At 40.9% G+C, this 17,245-nt stretch overlaps 1 protein-coding gene across 3 annotated transcripts; it reads right to left on the bottom strand.

Moving 5' to 3' along the window:
• Positions 1-1,242: 1,242 nt before the first annotated feature.
• On the bottom strand, positions 1,243-17,034 carry LOC139753295 (facilitated trehalose transporter Tret1-like). Of its 3 annotated transcripts, none has more exons than XM_071669582.1 (7): positions 16,878-17,034; positions 8,187-8,880; positions 5,729-5,848; positions 4,642-4,765; positions 3,535-3,708; positions 3,133-3,267; positions 1,243-2,346 (listed from the first exon to the last, which is right to left on the bottom strand). In XM_071669582.1, the coding sequence occupies exons 2-7, from the start codon at positions 8,742-8,744 to the stop codon at positions 1,550-1,552; spliced, it is 1,908 nt and encodes a 635-aa protein (XP_071525683.1). In that variant the 5' UTR covers positions 8,745-8,880; positions 16,878-17,034; the 3' UTR covers positions 1,243-1,549. The 3 variants fall into 3 exon arrangements, with proteins under 3 accessions (XP_071525683.1, XP_071525684.1, XP_071525685.1); XM_071669583.1 differs by having other exon boundaries at positions 16,750-16,888; XM_071669584.1 differs by lacking the exon at positions 16,878-17,034 and adding an exon at positions 16,805-16,844.
• Positions 17,035-17,245: the final 211 nt, after the last annotated feature.

Genomic DNA, 17,245 nt, shown 5'->3' with positions numbered 1-17,245 from the left:
TCAACAAACTAGAAGAGTATAAAGGTGCAGGTACACCAGACAATCTCTGGAACACATGTGGACATAAAAACATCACATATTTTTGAGTTGTTATAGAAAATTGATGGTTTGCAGTGATACAGCTGGCATGATTACAGTTTTGTTTTGTTAGGTTTACCATTTTCAAAAACTTTGCTGTTTTGTATGTCTTTGTTATTCTTGCGCAACGCCATTGTTCAACCAGTCTATATATGTTTACTACACTAACCTACTAACCAGTAACTCATGCATAGTTTATTTCAGAAATAAAAAGGAAAAGGCAGTGAATTGACACCAGCCTTCCCCAGGAGTGTGAAAACTATTTTATCAGCACGTGAGCCATAACATACTTTGGCATCATGTGCCTGGTTCAGATGACGTGATAATTTTAAAAAACAGCAGACGTGGTTGGATTTTAAAGTCAAACATCTGAAACTGCACTGGGTTGGATTGGATTATAAAATTCAGGTTTATTAGCCAAGCATTGGGGTATCTAAGGCTACTCAGCGATCTTGATATATATTAGAATATTCTACCTCAGACATTCATCTGACACACCAAAATGGATTGGTCTCCTGGCTCAAACATGTGACCCATTCCAGGTTTGATAGACCAAGAAGGGAAGACCGAAAAGTATAGGAGAAAAATAGCCAACATGTGTTCGTCTGATAGCGTAAGCTCGTCCTTTGCAGCATGGTTAAGCCTACCACGAAGAGGAAAATCCCCGGTCATAGATCTAGCCATTATTGCACCAAACAAACCCACCATCGTCGCGTCATGGTTCATACAGATCGCGGGGGGGATAATCTTGTAGTACACTTCCTTATGCAGATGAACGAAAATTAAAATTTGCATCAATCATACAATCTTTCATGTCGATCCCAAATGAATAATCGCATTTTTGAATCTCTCATAGTACGTAACACACCAAAGGGTATGATGACAATGTAATCAGTTGAGAGTACAAGTTACCATGATTTCACGCTACGGTACTTACCTGTATATGGTGGGAAACTATATTGAGGTTATGTACTTTTTAACATACACAGCGAGCTGTATCTGAAGTCAATTTCGAGTTTAGTCTTGAGGTGTGAACGTTTCCTTACTTTACTCTTCAGGGTGGCAACATCAAGAAAACCTGGGTTGAGACTATCATTTTAGAATATTGTATTCATGAACTCACACACACACACGTTTTCATACACAGTAACTTAAACTACTAAGAGTTTTTAGGATTTTTATTTGCTAAGTACAAAATGTGTGTTAAGTAAAAAATAAGGAGCAGATTACCAAATTAAATCATAATACCAAATATACTAGGAAGCTTTCAATATATCTTGGATGGGTACATAGTATAGATAGGGGTCAGTAGTGGCCATCCTGTATATACCTTTATGCCAAAATGTTCCCTTCATATATTTTCAGGTACGACTTTGTCGTCGTTACATCTGCCAAGTGTATGGCTGAATGGACCCCTGTCTTTTACCGGTCTATTCTCTGATTGCTTAAAATACATCAAAAAAGCACAAGATTATTGTTGCTTCTTGTTGGCTGCTTCCAGGTAGAGTTTGTCCATCTGAGCGGTGGACTGGCCGTAAGTCTCCGGCATGGCTGGGAGAATGAGTGTGGTGCCCAAGATGGTCGCCACTGCATAACCTAGGAAAGTGTTGTGGGCCCCTAATGAGGCTAAACTCCACCCGAAGGTTTTGGTGGTCAGGAAAGTCGAAGCCCAATTAACGCCTGCCACCACAGCAACAGCTTTACCTCGCACTCGGCTGGGCATTCCCTCCCCTAAGAACACCCAAGGTATGGGACCCCAGGCGAGACCGAAGCCAACCATATAGGTCAACAGCGCCACCACCGGAACAAAGGACAAGGTTTGGGCTATGGCGGCGACGGTGCCTCCTACCGTCTGGGCCCAGAAGAAGAGCGACAGAGTGAGGAGGGACACCACGACCACTATCGTCGAGATAGTCATCAAGTAACGCCGCTTGTACTTAGCCACAACGATCATGGCAAGGAAGGTGCTGAAGAAATTTACAAGACCCAATAACACTGACGAAGTACCGCTGTCCATGCCGCCCCCGTTAGCCTCCAGGATGGTGGAGGCGTAGAACACAATAACGTTGATGCCGGTGGTTTGCTGGGCCACCATGAGGGCAGCTCCGACGCTCACAGGCCACAGGTTGGGAGGCTGCATGATCTCCCATACACTGACGTCGGTGCTGTCCTGACTGCAGCTGCTGCTGATCTCCTGCTGCTCCCGTTCAGCGTCCTGGGCTGAGCGTCGCAGCTTTTGCAAGGCGGCCATTGATTCTTCTTTCTTGCCTGTTGAAAAGAAATTTTCATATAAGACAATACTCATACTTCGTTTACCCGCCTCTAATGCTTCATTTCAATTTATCAATTGGAACAAAATCTAAAGTAAGGAAGATGACCAAAAAATCACATTATATACAAATAATAACTTAAAAATTCAAGCACATAAACTAAATCAAGCGGTTGTGGTGCCGTACAGCACGAGCGGTTGGGCTAGGCATGAATATCCTCATCACTTAAAATCTAAATTTTTACTGACTAGTGTCAGGTGAAACGCACGGAAAAATACCCACAACATTACATAAACATCATGGCGAGCAGCTAACAAAACCAACATAAGTGAATGACTATCTGTGAAAATTAACTGGTGTGTGGTAACTGTGGCATCATTGTTTATCCTTGCTGAGAGCGCCCAGACACGGCAACCCAAACATAGGTGAGGGCATCTCGTAGCCTTCCCTCGCCTTTCGCATAATTTTAATGAAAAGACCCTGTAAATGTTTGTGAACTGTTCGGTTAATATAAGTTTTAAGTTAAGATATATATCAAATGTATAATCTTTGTGGCTAAAGCAATGAGTGAAGAACCATAGCAACCTGCAAATTACTTAAATTCATCAATAAAAACAAATTACTTTTGATGAGACTAACATATGTGTTAGTCTTATGAAACTTTATCGTCCTATACAACGGACAGCGAGTGCCTGGTTCCTCTCACCCTTGCTGAGGATCTTGCCCGCCTGGTCTGGTCTTCAACCGATGTACTTGACTCATAGCCTAGCATTGCCACACTTACCCGTGCTCGTGAGGTGGTGCGGAGTCTCGGGCACGGGGTAGAGAAGTGCCAGGATAGGGACGCATAAAGCCGCGCCTAGCCACGCCAGCCCACGCCATGTGAGGTACTGACCAGCTGCGAAGCTTACCAGTAGACCTGCAACAGGAACACACAAAACTGCAGCAAAGGGTATATAAAATAAAGAGACCTAACTCGTAAGAGCTGGGCATGTCCTCTCCCGCTTATCTAGATGACGTCATGCAACCACTTTCATCACTATGGATGTATTCACCCGGGCACTCTCCCACTCTCACTCCTGACAGCTCCACTCCCTCCTAGTGCCTGATAAAAAAAAAAAAAGCCAATACACCAAAGTCTTGTCGGGAGACACAGTTCAGTGAGTAGTTGCTCACTGGGCCTTACCAAGGGTACCCAAGACCGAGGGGAAGATGAACATGGTGTTGCGGAGGTCGACCTGGACGATCTCGGGCAGGAAGACCGACCCTGCCGCAGTTTGCACTCCCACACAGAACCCGGCCAGCATGCGACCCAGGACCACGCCACCCACGCCTCCTGACATGGCTATCATCGCCCAAGCTGAGGGAGGAACAAGGCTATATACATACATATAAACACACTCACACATAAACTAATATAATAGTGCAATGGAAGCGCACTTTCATATAACTGAATGCCCTCCGACAGCGGGATTCGAACCTCTACCACTTCCTATACTAGTACTCGAATAGTCAATTCTCTATCATTATTATAAGGCCCATTGGTAAGCGCACCCAGTCAGTTCCCACACAAATAGTAGAGGTTCGAATCTTGCTGTCGGAGGGCATTATATATATATATATCCCTGGGGATAGAGGAGAATGAATATCTCCCACGTATTCCCTGCGTGTCGGAGAAGGCGGCTAAAAGGGGCGGGAGTGGGGGCTGGACATCCTCCCCTCTCGTTTTCAATTTTCCAAAAGAAGGAACAGAGAAGTGGGCCAAGTGTGGATATTCCCTTAAAGGCTCAGTCCTCTGTTCTTAACACTAACTCGCTAACGCGGGAAATGGCGAATAGTATGAAAGATATATATATATATATATATATATATATATATATATATATATATATATATATATATATATATATATATATAAAGCACTGAAAGGTTGGGTAAACCTAACTTACAAAGGTTTAAGAGCCAAATACGCCTGGGGATATGCAGAAAATGAAAAAAACAGTTAACCCAAGCCATGCACAAAATCAGATAATTCAATGAGCCAGAGAACATAAAGAACATAATCGGCCAGTAATCTAGCCATGGGAAGTACACATAATGAAGGACCCACTACGCCACAGGAATTACACACCCATGTAATGGAATATGCCTGAGGACAGAGAGGCCTACGAAGTACCAGGCAAGCAAGCTAGGAGACTTCCAATGCCGTGCAAGCCGATGTGTCGGTGGGCGTGCATACATAGCTAAGTTTGGGGGGGGGGGATATATGGGGCCAATTTAGCCTAGTACGTACAGAGCATGTAGGGCCAAGTTAGGTGGAGGAGAGTGGTCCGGCGGCCCAAGTGGTCCACAAGTGGCCCCGTGGCCACACTGCCCAGAAGGCCACACGCTGGCATCACCGCTCCAACCCACGATTCCTGGAAGTATAACTGGAACTTAGAAATCCTGCAGTAGTCTCTCTCTCTCTCTCTCTCTCTCTCTCTCTCTCTCTCTCTCTCTATATATATATATATATATATATATATATATATATATATATATATATATATATATATATATATATATATATTAGGGAGACACTGGTGAGAGATTACGAGACAATATTGTGCGAGGTTACAATATGGGAAAGTGACGAGGGATAACATGAAATATTCGAGTTTACAGTATGAGACAGAGGTTTTAAGTTGTTTGTGAATTCATATGAGAATCAGGTGTGTGAGTTTATACCACACACTTGATTTTACGAAATGAGACAGCAAAATCAGTATACAACAAAAAGAGATAGTGGTTTTAGATTGCATTTAGTAGAACACCACGGTTTGAGCATGCGTCAGGAAATGAGAAAGTAATTGGAGGTCTGCGACACGGCAGAAATAAATCTCATACCACACGATACAACAAAGAAATTGGCGAAACCATACCAAACACCATAAAGACATTGGCTTGAGTTTACGTCTCAAAGGAGAACTGCGAATAAGGGATAAGTTTGAAACGAGCAAATTGTTAAAATGCGTTTGGCATGTGGTGCTATTCAAGATTTAATCTAGACATTCAGGAGTAGGTAGTGCAAGGTACTGGCCGTATACGAAGAAAAAATGTCAAGTTATCTGTTCAAGGTCTTGTATCTACTGATACAAGGTTCCACATCTTATGTAACACCGCTGTTGACCTACATTGCTAAAGACAAATTGATGGTATTCTTACCTGTATGATATCTATTTCTAATAAAAATAAAGATATAACTACGAAAAATAGTACGTTCACGCTTCTTGAAATAAAACTATCAACCTTCAATCTGGGAAGAAATTACTGGTGTACAGTATTTCACGGAGACCGAATCAGAGAGGGCAGCAGAGATGATTAACGTACGTTGTACTGACCTGTTCCTCAGTGATGGAGAAATTTGGATCGGCACGCATGGATGGCAGAGCTGGAGAAGTGTAGCCCATAGCAAGACTTGCTACCATGCCGCCCATGCCTACGGCTGCTGCTCCCATGGCCTGAAACATATATGGCATTCAAAAACACATATTTTCTTCATAATACCTACCACACCTTGTACGTTCTATGACATATAACCCTAGCCAGTCAGGATAATATCATGGTTGATACAATATAAAACCCTTTGTGTATTATTAATCCTACGCTTGTGGTTATATGTGCCTTATTCCTACCGCAGCCCTTCCACAACGCCTATATAAACAAATGCCCCTAAACCTATAACAACACCTCCCTTGTGTTGTCACAACCTTGAACACCCGCGTATAACTATGTCCCCCTATCCGTGGTTACATAACTTATACTCACAAACCTACTTTTCCCGATTTGAAAATAAGTGACGGAGGATTAATAACGTGCCTCGCTAAAGCGCCGTTTAAGATAAAGCAAGAGATATTAAGGTATGGATGAAATGGCAAGTGAGAGCGAGGCGTCGAGCCCGTCGACACAGACTGGTATGGTGGCGTCGAGGGGTGTTGGTATCCCTCAGGGCCACACCGCCATTGTCGTTTGTGTCCTCTCCTGATGGTGACCTGCGATGACAGCAAAGGTCATCTTGCACTGCTGGGTCGCCTGGAGCAGTATCACAAGGTACTAACGCACCACCACTACTTAGGAAACAGTTCCGACTGTTACGGACCAAGGAATGTTAAGGGAGTATCCCCCACTGAAAATAAACGAACATTTATGCAAAAGCAGTTAAAAAAAAAAACCTAGGAGAGGCTTCAGGGTAAGTATATTCTAAGAATAAATCCATTTGGAAAGGATTTCCTTCACATCCCCTGTGAACCAAATGATTTCCTTAAAAGTCTACGTAACCATCGGCTCTGCTCAGACCGATTTGTAGATTTAAGATCATTTTTATAGTGTTGGCTGCACATTTATAGGAGTTGCCTAATTAACAATACTATTTTTTTCCCCATTCGAGTATCGTTGTGTCTCTCAAGAACGAAATTCCTAAAAGAAAAGCAGATTTTGCGCGAAGCACAAATACAGTGTACAACGGTTGGCGGCTATAAAGCATAATGAAAGAGTTGGCTGCTAAGATGCCTAGCCTTAGCCACGCTACTCAATCGTTCTGGGCTAGCGAGTTCAACCCGGACATAGCAGCTCAAGCTGCATGACTCACGACTCTATGTACGACTCTCGACACACTTCATGACTTACGATTCACACTGGATGACTCGGATCTTACGCTAAATGAGTCACGAATCACAGCGGTACACACTAACAATACTACTCTTTCTCTAAGTGCCATGATACTGCACGGACGTAGGGATTTATAATGTGTTGTCTAACAAGTGTCCAGTAAGCTACCATCCATGTAAGTGTCCAGTAAGCTACTGTCTACCTACGAGTGTCCTGCAGGCTACAGTCTATTCAACAGTGACCAGGAGACTACTGTCAATCTGAGTGTCCAGTACGCGACTTTCTGTCTAACAATGTCCAGTTGGCTACTGTCTAAGACTGTCCAGTCTAAGTGTCCAGTAGGCTACTCTGCCTTAGAGTTTCCCCATAAGGTATTGTCTAATAATGTGCCCAGTAAGCTACTGCCAATAAATCTAATAAAGTATCTATCAATGTCAGTTTAAGTGTGTAAAGTAGGCTCCTGTCTAACCAACAATGTGTGTAACAGGCTGCTTACTAACATTCTGTGAAATAAGCTATCGTCTGTCGTCGAGAGGGAACCAATGGTGGAGGTGATATTGAGATGTCTATCTCTGATGACTGCCTATGTTGCTAGGGGAAATATGGTCCTTACTCAGTGACAAACCACTGTAACTTACAAACCCCATTGCCAGATCCAGTTACCACCATTGCCCATCTCTACACGAACGGAAGTCCTATATATTCATAAGCTCTAAAATACTTAAGATCAGTGTTTTATCTATTAATATAAAAAAAAATTTACGACCTTTGGCACTGTTTCTTGTTTGCATTATGCATTTATATCCAGTGAACATGGATGGAGGCAGTTCGATAACACATGCACAGAGAAAAAGTGGAGCGTACAACTAAATACAAAGTCCTTCCACTGTAAGCAACGGCATAACTAAAGCTTTTCCAATGTAAGCAACGGCATAACTAAAGCTTGTCCTTTCTCGTGTTAGGTGGCAAGCAACTTCCATTGCAAGGCGTGAAGGAGTTAGGTAAGGCTTATCAATAAACTGCATCCCAAGACTGTGAACCACCTGATATCCGAAGATCAAGACTGGAAAACTACAAGGGTGTAGGAAAGAATGTCTAGGAGGCGTAGAGAGATTATCCAACTAAATAAAGCGAGAGGTTATCTTGGTTTAAGTGTACTAAATGATAGCGAGAATGAGGGGCACTTCTTACCTGATAGATGATATAGCTAATGTCCGTTAACTTCTCCAACGTTTCTTTTGGGTCTTTTTTCGTCTCTGCTGACTTCTCCACAGCCTCTGCTTGATTGACAGTTTCTTCTACTTCTTCTACCATCACCCTTGACTTCTCCATCGTTTCTTCAGGTTTGTCTGCCTCATCTAGGTCTTCCAACATATCTGTCTGTTTTTCCTTAGCTTCTGTTGTCTTTTCTATCTCATCTAGCTCTTCCACCTTCCCTTGTGTTTTCTCCATATTTTCCGTTGGCTCGTCTACCTCGTCTTCCTCCTCTTCCACCTCTGTTGGGGTCTCCACTGTTTCTCCTGAACTGTCAGTCATATCAACTTCTTTCGCAATTCTTGTTAGCTTCGCCGTTTCACTTGGTTCATCTCCATCATCTAAATTTTCCATCGTCCCTTTCATCTCGCTCGACTCCTCTAACTCTTCCAACATGTCTCTTGGTTTTATAGTATCTGTAGGATTCTCCACATGGTTTAGTTCCTTCAATGTACCTGCATCTGCTGGCTTGTCTATCCCGCATGCCTCCTCCATGGTCCCTTCTGTCGATGAAACTTGACAAGAGCTCCGTTTGCAGACCACAGTTGGTCACCCGATCTCACCAGCTTCACCCAAACTTGCCTCTGCCTTATTTGTTTGTAGTCGCTGCCTTCTGTTTACGAGATCATGTCTGTAACACAACATTATCAACATAATAATAAAGGTTAAGTATAATTCTTTTATATTCCCCCAAACTGAATATATTCAGTAAGACATACATACGTATGTTTACTACACGACATACATACGTATGTTTACTACACTATCATATAACCTGCGAACGTTTCAAGGATAACTTGGCTACAGTGAAGCTGAAATTTCAAATGGAATATATAAAACTATGAGTAACGGATATTAAACTCATTTCTAGTATGCAATACCCCTGGAAAAACTTGCTGCAAAGACAAAGGATATATATATATATATATATATATATATATATATATATATATATATATATATATATATATATATATATATATATATACAGCGGCGAAACTCATCTCTAAATATATCTTATAGTTTAAATAAAACTACACAGAACGAACCCTACTATTCTGTCACACACAAGCCTATTCACAGCCGTCCGCTACGTAATAGTAATAACTGTGCTCAAATAATGAAGATGTGCACAGGTTCCACGTTTAAGCCTGTGAACACGGGCGACATGTAGCTTACGTAAGGTGGTTCACGAGGCGAGGAGCAGCCACTCGACAACGCCAAGTAGGTAACGCAACGCTGCTACCATCTCACTAACCTCCAATGCATTAACTTTTTAGTCCATTACTCTACTCGTTAAATTTCTAAAGGATATTAGCACCAACAGTAATATATCAAACAGTGAATTTACATATTCAAACACATCAACTGACGTACCTCATCAGCACACATCCTGTACACGAAATCAACTTCAAGCACATCCTGTAGTGTAGACGAAATCTATTTCGGAAAAGCATCTCTAAAGACATATCGACATATTAAGTTGTGATGAAATTTTTTTCATAATGAAGCTATTCTATACTCCACAAAATTCCTGATGCCTAATTACTCCTGTACTGTGTACAAAGAATGAATAATTATGTTGCCTTATTTTTCAGTTTTGATCTGATAAGAGTCATACTGTGTTAAGTTTTAAGATCCTTTTGGGGGTAACGTATTACAGGATCATTAAGAGGAAATATGTACTACCTACGAAGGACTCCAATACTGAAACGTTTATTCTCGCGAGAAGAGGAACCCGAAGGACGAAACAAAGGTGCTGGTATGAGCTGAGTAGGATGTGGATTTGTGAAGTCACGCGGCAGCTTCCTGTGGCCACCGACATGAAACTTCTCTTGTGATGAGCAAGGTCAAGCTTGTGTCGCCGTTTGGGGCTCTCATGTGAGCATATTTTCAGCCTTTGTGTAAGCAGGGTGGCCTAATGGAAAAGGATGTGTGTATACAAGCGGGCCGGCACATCGTCACTCTGGTTAAGTAACAGTAATTCTACACCAGGTTCACAGCCATGGCGAGGTAAGTACAATAACACTAGGATCCTGTTGGTGCTCTGCGTCAACGTTATATAAAGGCCTACTAAATGAAATGAATGTTATTTATCTTTGAACTTTAATTATTTTTTTTAAACATGGTGAATAGTTTGAAAGCAAGCCATTTATCATTTGTATTTATATGTAAACAGTTGAGTATAATCACGTTCGTATATATTTTTTTAGGTAACATAAGGTATTACTGATTAAGTAAGTCTAAGAAACTGAAGGTGATTATCTGTCAATCTATATTCCGTCAACCTAACAACGGAAGCAGTTTTTTTCAAAATTTATTTCAGTATTTTCCAAGTTTGACGTATATAACGGGATCTGGCTTACTGACCTTTACCTGCTGATAGCCTTTTAATATAACACACACACACACACCGTGTTGCAGTGGTTAGCATGAATGACCAAGAGTCAGCGTGGGCCCGACGCATGAGTTCGAATCCGGAGCTAGGTAGTCGACCCAATTTAGTGTCCATACTCACTTCGGGGCTGGTCGATAAATGGATACCTGACAGGCTGGTGCGTGTGTGTGTATAAATACACAGACACACACACACACCAGCTTTACCCAGGGACTCATATATCAACCAAACGAGAGGAGGATGTGCACCCGGTTTGGGTGTAGTCCATCTGTCGCGCCCAATTTTCGAAACTATGCAAGACCGTGGCAACACATGATCAGTAACGCTAACCACTACAGCAAGGAGGTCCGCTTATATGTGCATATAAGATATGAAGACATGATGCACATACATGATTAAAAGACAGGGCAAAAGGATTGTAAGACTCCGAAATTCACAAAGTAATTTTTTTTTACGTGTACCAGATTATTCAAATACTTGTGAATGTTTCTCCTCATGGTTTCTAGGATTATCTATTATTACTTTTATCGAAACGCTAAAAGGCATATCATGCTGTATAGCATCATATTTCGCATACTTCTGGTATATATATATATATATATATATATATATATATATATATATATATATATATATATATATGTATGAAGATATACATTAAGAATTATATTCATGAGCTTTCATCCAATATGTTACTGGGTTAAGCGCTATTTTCAGGTTTATGTTTGACTAAATAATGTAATAAAAAGAAAGCATTTGCTAGATTATATGCCTAGGGTCTTTTAATAGAATATAAAATAAATGAGAAAGGGTTCTCAAAAGATATATTACTCCAAACAGATCTGTGTTTCCAAGTGCACATCAGTAAATTGGAACCCTGGCTGAACTTGCTGGATTTGTAACAGTGAGCCTTGGGGATACGACAGGCGTTAGTTATACAACTTATGTTGGCACACCTTTGCACTCAGGCCTCCTAGAATACAAAGGATGGCACACAGTCAACTTGATACCAGGCTTGTGGTCCTCTGCGGTCACAGTCGTATACGTGTGCTTGTTTCTTTGCGTTTTCGACCACTAACTGAATCCGGATAAATCTAATATTAACGAAGTTAATGTGCAATTTGACCATGGCTTTTTTTTTTTTTTCTTCACTCATGGTACGCCGAGTGCACATGGACGCACGAATGTGTGTTCGGCGTGGTTGGTCATCTCGGTCGAGTGCACAGTCCCACATTAGACAGACTGCTGAACCCAAGAGTGAATGACAAGCACACAGCAACAGATGCACACAATTATTCTGGCTAAGTGGTAAGGATTTCCTTATGACTAATGAGTCACTTTTGTTCGAAATGTTTACAGGCTCAGGAACGCGGGATCGGGATTCTCTGCTGTCAATATTAAAAAGATTATTCGAGACTGAGTTGGGTTAGGTTTTAGTGTTAGGGGAAAAAAATTGTATCACGCTACGCTTTTGACTGGTGCCGTGTTAAGCGTTTGGAACAATATCCACTGCTCTATTTTTCCTTTTGTATTTACATAGGTAACGAGGTTCATAGGTTAGTGAACACAATAATGACCTCAGACGTTGAGAAGAGATGCAGGTTACTCGTGCTTAGAAAAATCCACAGTATACATACCTGACACTTCGTATACGATTGTGTAACGTGGTGTTTACAGAGGCTTCGCCTCGCTTACTGTTCGGATCGTTATCTTAACCTTACTATCCACCCTACCACTTTGCCACAGAGCGCACACACACATATATATATGCTCCTTTTGAGAAACAAGTCAAAAGAATCTTATGAGATGAAACTATTCAGAAGTTACGCAAGCTAGAGACGTCTTGCGAATGTCAACAACCTTAAGTAAACAGCGCAACGTTAACCAACGCCTACGCCAAGGTCATACCCGCCTTTACCTTCTTATACCTCTTTCTTGAAACGCTTTTAACTTTGCAATATAAGATTGTTAGGGCCTGCACATGACCGCAAGCTGATTTTCTAGCGTATCGTTCTGGCGATGTTAGATCTACTTATTCAAGGCATCCCTTGATATTAAGTGGAAGAGACATACATACGAAAGATATCGTCCTAGATATGATTTTGTGGAATTTTTTATTTTAGAACATTATTACTTTTCGAAGCTATTTCAACGAAAATATATACAAGCTTACAATTATTTCCAAAGAATTACAGATTAACGAAACACTCAGCTGGCTTAAATACATGCGATGCCACTCTGTGGTTTGTTTGCAAGAGTGTACTGGAATTTCACTTTGTTACCAAAAGTTACAACTATCAGGAAAATAGTTACGAGAATCGTCCTTACATATTACTTAAAATAAATAAGACCCCATGGTTAACCTAATGATAAATCCTTTTCCCCACCAATCTGGTTTTGTTTCAGTTCGTTAGATTTCTTTTCTTGTTTTATCTTTGGAATATCTATCGTTTCCTGATGTCCATGCCATATCACAATTCTAATGATATATTTCTCGCTCTCTCTCTCTCTCTCTCTCTCTCTCTCTCTCTCTCTCTCTCTCTCTCTCTCTCTCTCTCTCTCTCTCGATTTTCTAACCTACATTTCCGGCGTCTATCCCCCAACCCTTTTTACTTCTTTGTTGGGTTTTACGGCCAGCGACCTATGAGGAAAGTCATTAGGCCTGAACTTTTTTTACTGCCTACTCTTATCCCAGTACTCTATCGGAAAATCTGCTCGATCCAATTTGTATTCTGCACGTTTCATTACCTAATACACTGAAGGCTCATACCTAACCCCAGCAGATGTAACTAGTATGTCCCAAGACAATCCACTTCACCAAACACTTACTAGACAAACTTCGCCCATAAAATTTTCAGACGTGGTTTAGCTCCTGAGAGATGACTTGCGTAACCCCAAGATCAGGTAGGCTTGAGTATGACTAGCGTTGGGGGGAGGGGGGGGGGGGTGGGGGAGGAGGAGAAGTCACAGGGTAAAGTACAGAAACGAAAACGGCGGCGGGGTGCGGCATCCTGCATCCTTCCTCTACTTTCCTGGAGCTTCCGGAGAACTTATAAGGTCAGATCAAAAACGAACATTAACAATGACCATGAGTGATGTTTCCTCCATTAGCATCAGAATCGGAAGTTTGCTTGTACTTAGGACTATTGCCGAACTAGAAATGTCACGCGTGGGTGCTGAATTGTCAACCATACGCGTGCTGTGTAGATCGAGTGGAAAATAAAATCGACATACCGATCATCGAACTAGGTCGGGAAAACACGTAATTTCGAGCTGGAAAAATATACCTGCCGACTAAATGGGCTTGTGTAATGAATACCAATGGCCCCTAGCCCCTGTCCAGCTTCAAAATTTACTGTTCATATATTCAGGTAATGACTCATCATGTGTTTGTTATCTGTGTAATGATTACAGGGGCCCCTCAGCTTATCAATGAGACTGGAACTGCATGACACTCAAGTGTCCACTTGAGTGTGTATTAGCAAATATATTTTCTGTGTGCTTATGTAATGAACACTCCCTCCACCCACTCTAGCCAGCCTCTGTAACCCATGTTATTTAACTCTCCATATACAGAAAATACGTAGGTGCCGTACTGACTCCTTCTTATTGATCCTATATTCATGTTAATGAATATATGGGGCCCTCTGTCAACCTCTGAGAATAAAACTATATACATGGATGCTGACCCATCCTGTACTGTGCTTCGAATGTATAATATATCTATGGGACCCTCAGCCCACCTCTACAATTTGTCTGGTTTATCTATAATTTTATAACTATATACGATCAAGTCTGTAGGGTGCTTGTAGCGTCCTGCCCAACGCCACAGCAAGTTTGGTTGGTAAAATCGAGTTTAGAGTAAACTGATACGCCTGCAAACTTTCAGTCTTACCCCTCATAGCCTCTCTCTGACCTACATCTACACTTACCAGGCACTCCATTGTGCCATCTTAAGTAAACATTCTTATATAGTATATTGAATAACGTAACTTTTTCTCATACACCGACATTTTCCCTTTGCCAGTGTATTCTTGAACATCCGTTACCTCCATGACTCTTGCTATCGCATTTTCTCAATCTACAATTAAAAATAAAGTGTGCATTTATTTAACTCTGTTATTAACACCCATCATCACATCACATTCGATGATGCGAGATTTCATGTCATTATGGAAGTATCACTAATAACGACTTTGTTTTGCCCCAGCTTCCTCTGTTCGTCCTAGCACTTCTCTATTTCCCTCTCTAAAGACATTCATCGCTTCTTGAAACCACAATGGAGCCATAAGCTCAAATTACATTTCATGATTCGTTAATACACTTCATGCTTTTATGCCCATGAGAATGTGAGAAACACATTTGTTTTGATAATTTGAAGTCTAATGCTCACAAGTTATATCCTTTCACATGTACACTTTCCCAATACTTTGTGGTAAACAGAATTGCTGAATTGTTTGAATGACATGCATCTGCAGGATAAGTGCCTGCTAACCCATTATAGAAACTTATCTAAATTCGAGCAATTCATGTATGGGTTTTTCGTAAAGCCGTTTCGTATCAAAAGTTTAGTCGCACGGTATCAAGTTAGGTCTAGCGGGGCGAAACTTCCTGGGTACTTCTCTCGCGTAACCCTTGAAAAAAAGCATGTCAACCAGCAAGTCTGGGTAATCAAGTGTTTTGATCTACGTGTACCCACTTACGATTCTGGTACGTATTATTTTCTTGTACAACTATATCTGTTGCTCTCGTACCACTGCACTTTGGACCACGTTTTATTCGGCCTAAGCACGATATATATATATATATATATATATATATATATATATATATATATATATATATATATATATATATATGTATATATATATTTTCTTTTAAACTATTCGCCATTTCCCGCGTTAGCGAGGTAGCGTTAAGAACAGAGGACTGAGCCTTTTTTGGAATATCCTCACCTGGCCCCCTCTGTTCCTTCTTTTGGAAAATTAGAAAAAAAAAAAAAAAAACGAGAGGGGAGGATTTCCAGCCCCCCCCCCCCTCGCTCCCTCCTCTTTTAGTCGCCTTCTACGACACGCAGGAATACGTGGGAAGTATTCTTAATCCCATATATATATATATATATATATATATATATATATATATATATATATATATATATATATAGGTCTTTCGTCTGTTTCCTGGCGCTACCTCGCTAACGCGGGAGACAGCGACAAAGCAAAATAAATAAAAATAATAAAAATATATAAAGGTTTGGCGCATGTTTTTATAATTGCACAAAATTAGTTAACATTTACCAGGAAAAGTCTGGTAGGTTTTGGTGATTGGAGACTTAGTTGTATGTGTGTAACAGTCTCCAAAAACGTGTAATGAGCGGTGTGGTAACCCTCGTTTACAACCTGTTGCACCTATTACATGTCAGTCAGTCTGGTGGTGTATTCCCATTCCCAACACTTTCTGTTCAGGATAAGGACATCTATCCTTCATAATTCTGTTCTCAAGAAATACTGAATCTTGAGAGCAGAAAACAGACTTCACTTATAAATATCAAAGATACAATACTGGCACAGACAGTGAGAAAGTTACTTCGTTACGGTATGTAGGTACACATCAGAGCAAGCTTGGAAGCGTCTTTGCTTCCTATATTTCTATCTGTGAAGAGAACGAATTTCAATGTTCATTAAAATAACTTATGTGCAACTAATTCTAATCAAGAAAACACATAAATCAAAGAGAACAATTACTTAGAGAAAAGGAATGAGATCAAGACAGCTCATTTCCAGATTCATCTATAATCTTTAGTATGAATTAGCACTGCACAGTTAAGCAATACATATAAATGCAACATTAATCATAATTTGTCAATAATATTAATCATATGATTATTTCAGGATTACACAAACTCCACACAGCTAATTTGCGTAAATTCTAATAATTTCACTGTTCACTTGAACACAACCAAGTTCTTGAAAGCAGTTCATTCACAGATATGAGCATTTTCCTGATAACTCAAAATTATCTCGATTTTCCCTGAGATCCTCATTAGCTTCCACAATTGTGGCACGATTGTCCCAAACAATTTCACAGTAAAGCACTGATAACCATTAAGCGTTTCCTCTTGAAAGCTGGTAAGAATTGTATCACTATTAACAATAACCGCATTCAACATGAAAAATCCTCTGATGAGTCCATAAATCACACTGATAATAACTGTAACTTGATGAGAGTACCAGGGCGGGGTGAATGTTGGACAGATAGAACTTCGGACCTAACGCCTTTAGCAGCTGTTGCTGCCGTGTGACTAGCGAACAGTGTTCCGACAATCGAGTGCTCCAACGTCGCTGCCAGACGCACGCTCAAAGTCTATCCATATACGTAGATCTTTTCATAGAGATCAGTAACATTCCACATAAGGACGAATCAATCCTATGCATATGCGACGCAACTGGTCGGAATTCTCCACCTGGCTCTTTTCCCCCTCTATCGTGTGGCTCTTTCTCATCTATTCTTCGCTGTTGCTACGTTCTTCGGGACTGTTGCCCTCTCCCATCACGCGAACAAAGTCTGTTGCTTCAGCAGCAAGCTAAGAAGTGTGTAT

The sequence above is a fragment of the Panulirus ornatus genome, chromosome 14 (genome assembly GCF_036320965.1).
Source record: "Panulirus ornatus isolate Po-2019 chromosome 14, ASM3632096v1, whole genome shotgun sequence".
Taxonomy (NCBI): Eukaryota; Metazoa; Arthropoda; class Malacostraca; order Decapoda; family Palinuridae; genus Panulirus; species Panulirus ornatus.
Note: the sequence above shows the minus strand (reverse complement) of the source record. Positions and strands in the feature narration are given on the sequence as shown.

Bases quoted from the DNA above. Each gene is read 5' to 3' on its own strand.
- LOC139753295 (XM_071669582.1), bottom strand. From the start codon at position 8,744: ATGGAGGAGGCATGCGGGATAGACAAGCCAGCAGATGCAGGTACATTG. The intron at 3,268-3,534 runs GTAAGGCCCAGT...TTCCTGTTGCAG, and splicing joins CTCGGTCTTGGGTACCCTTG to GTCTACTGGTAAGCTTCGCA. The intron at 2,347-3,132 runs GTAAGTGTGGCA...TCTTTTCAACAG, and splicing joins GCACCACCTCACGAGCACGG to GCAAGAAAGAAGAATCAATG.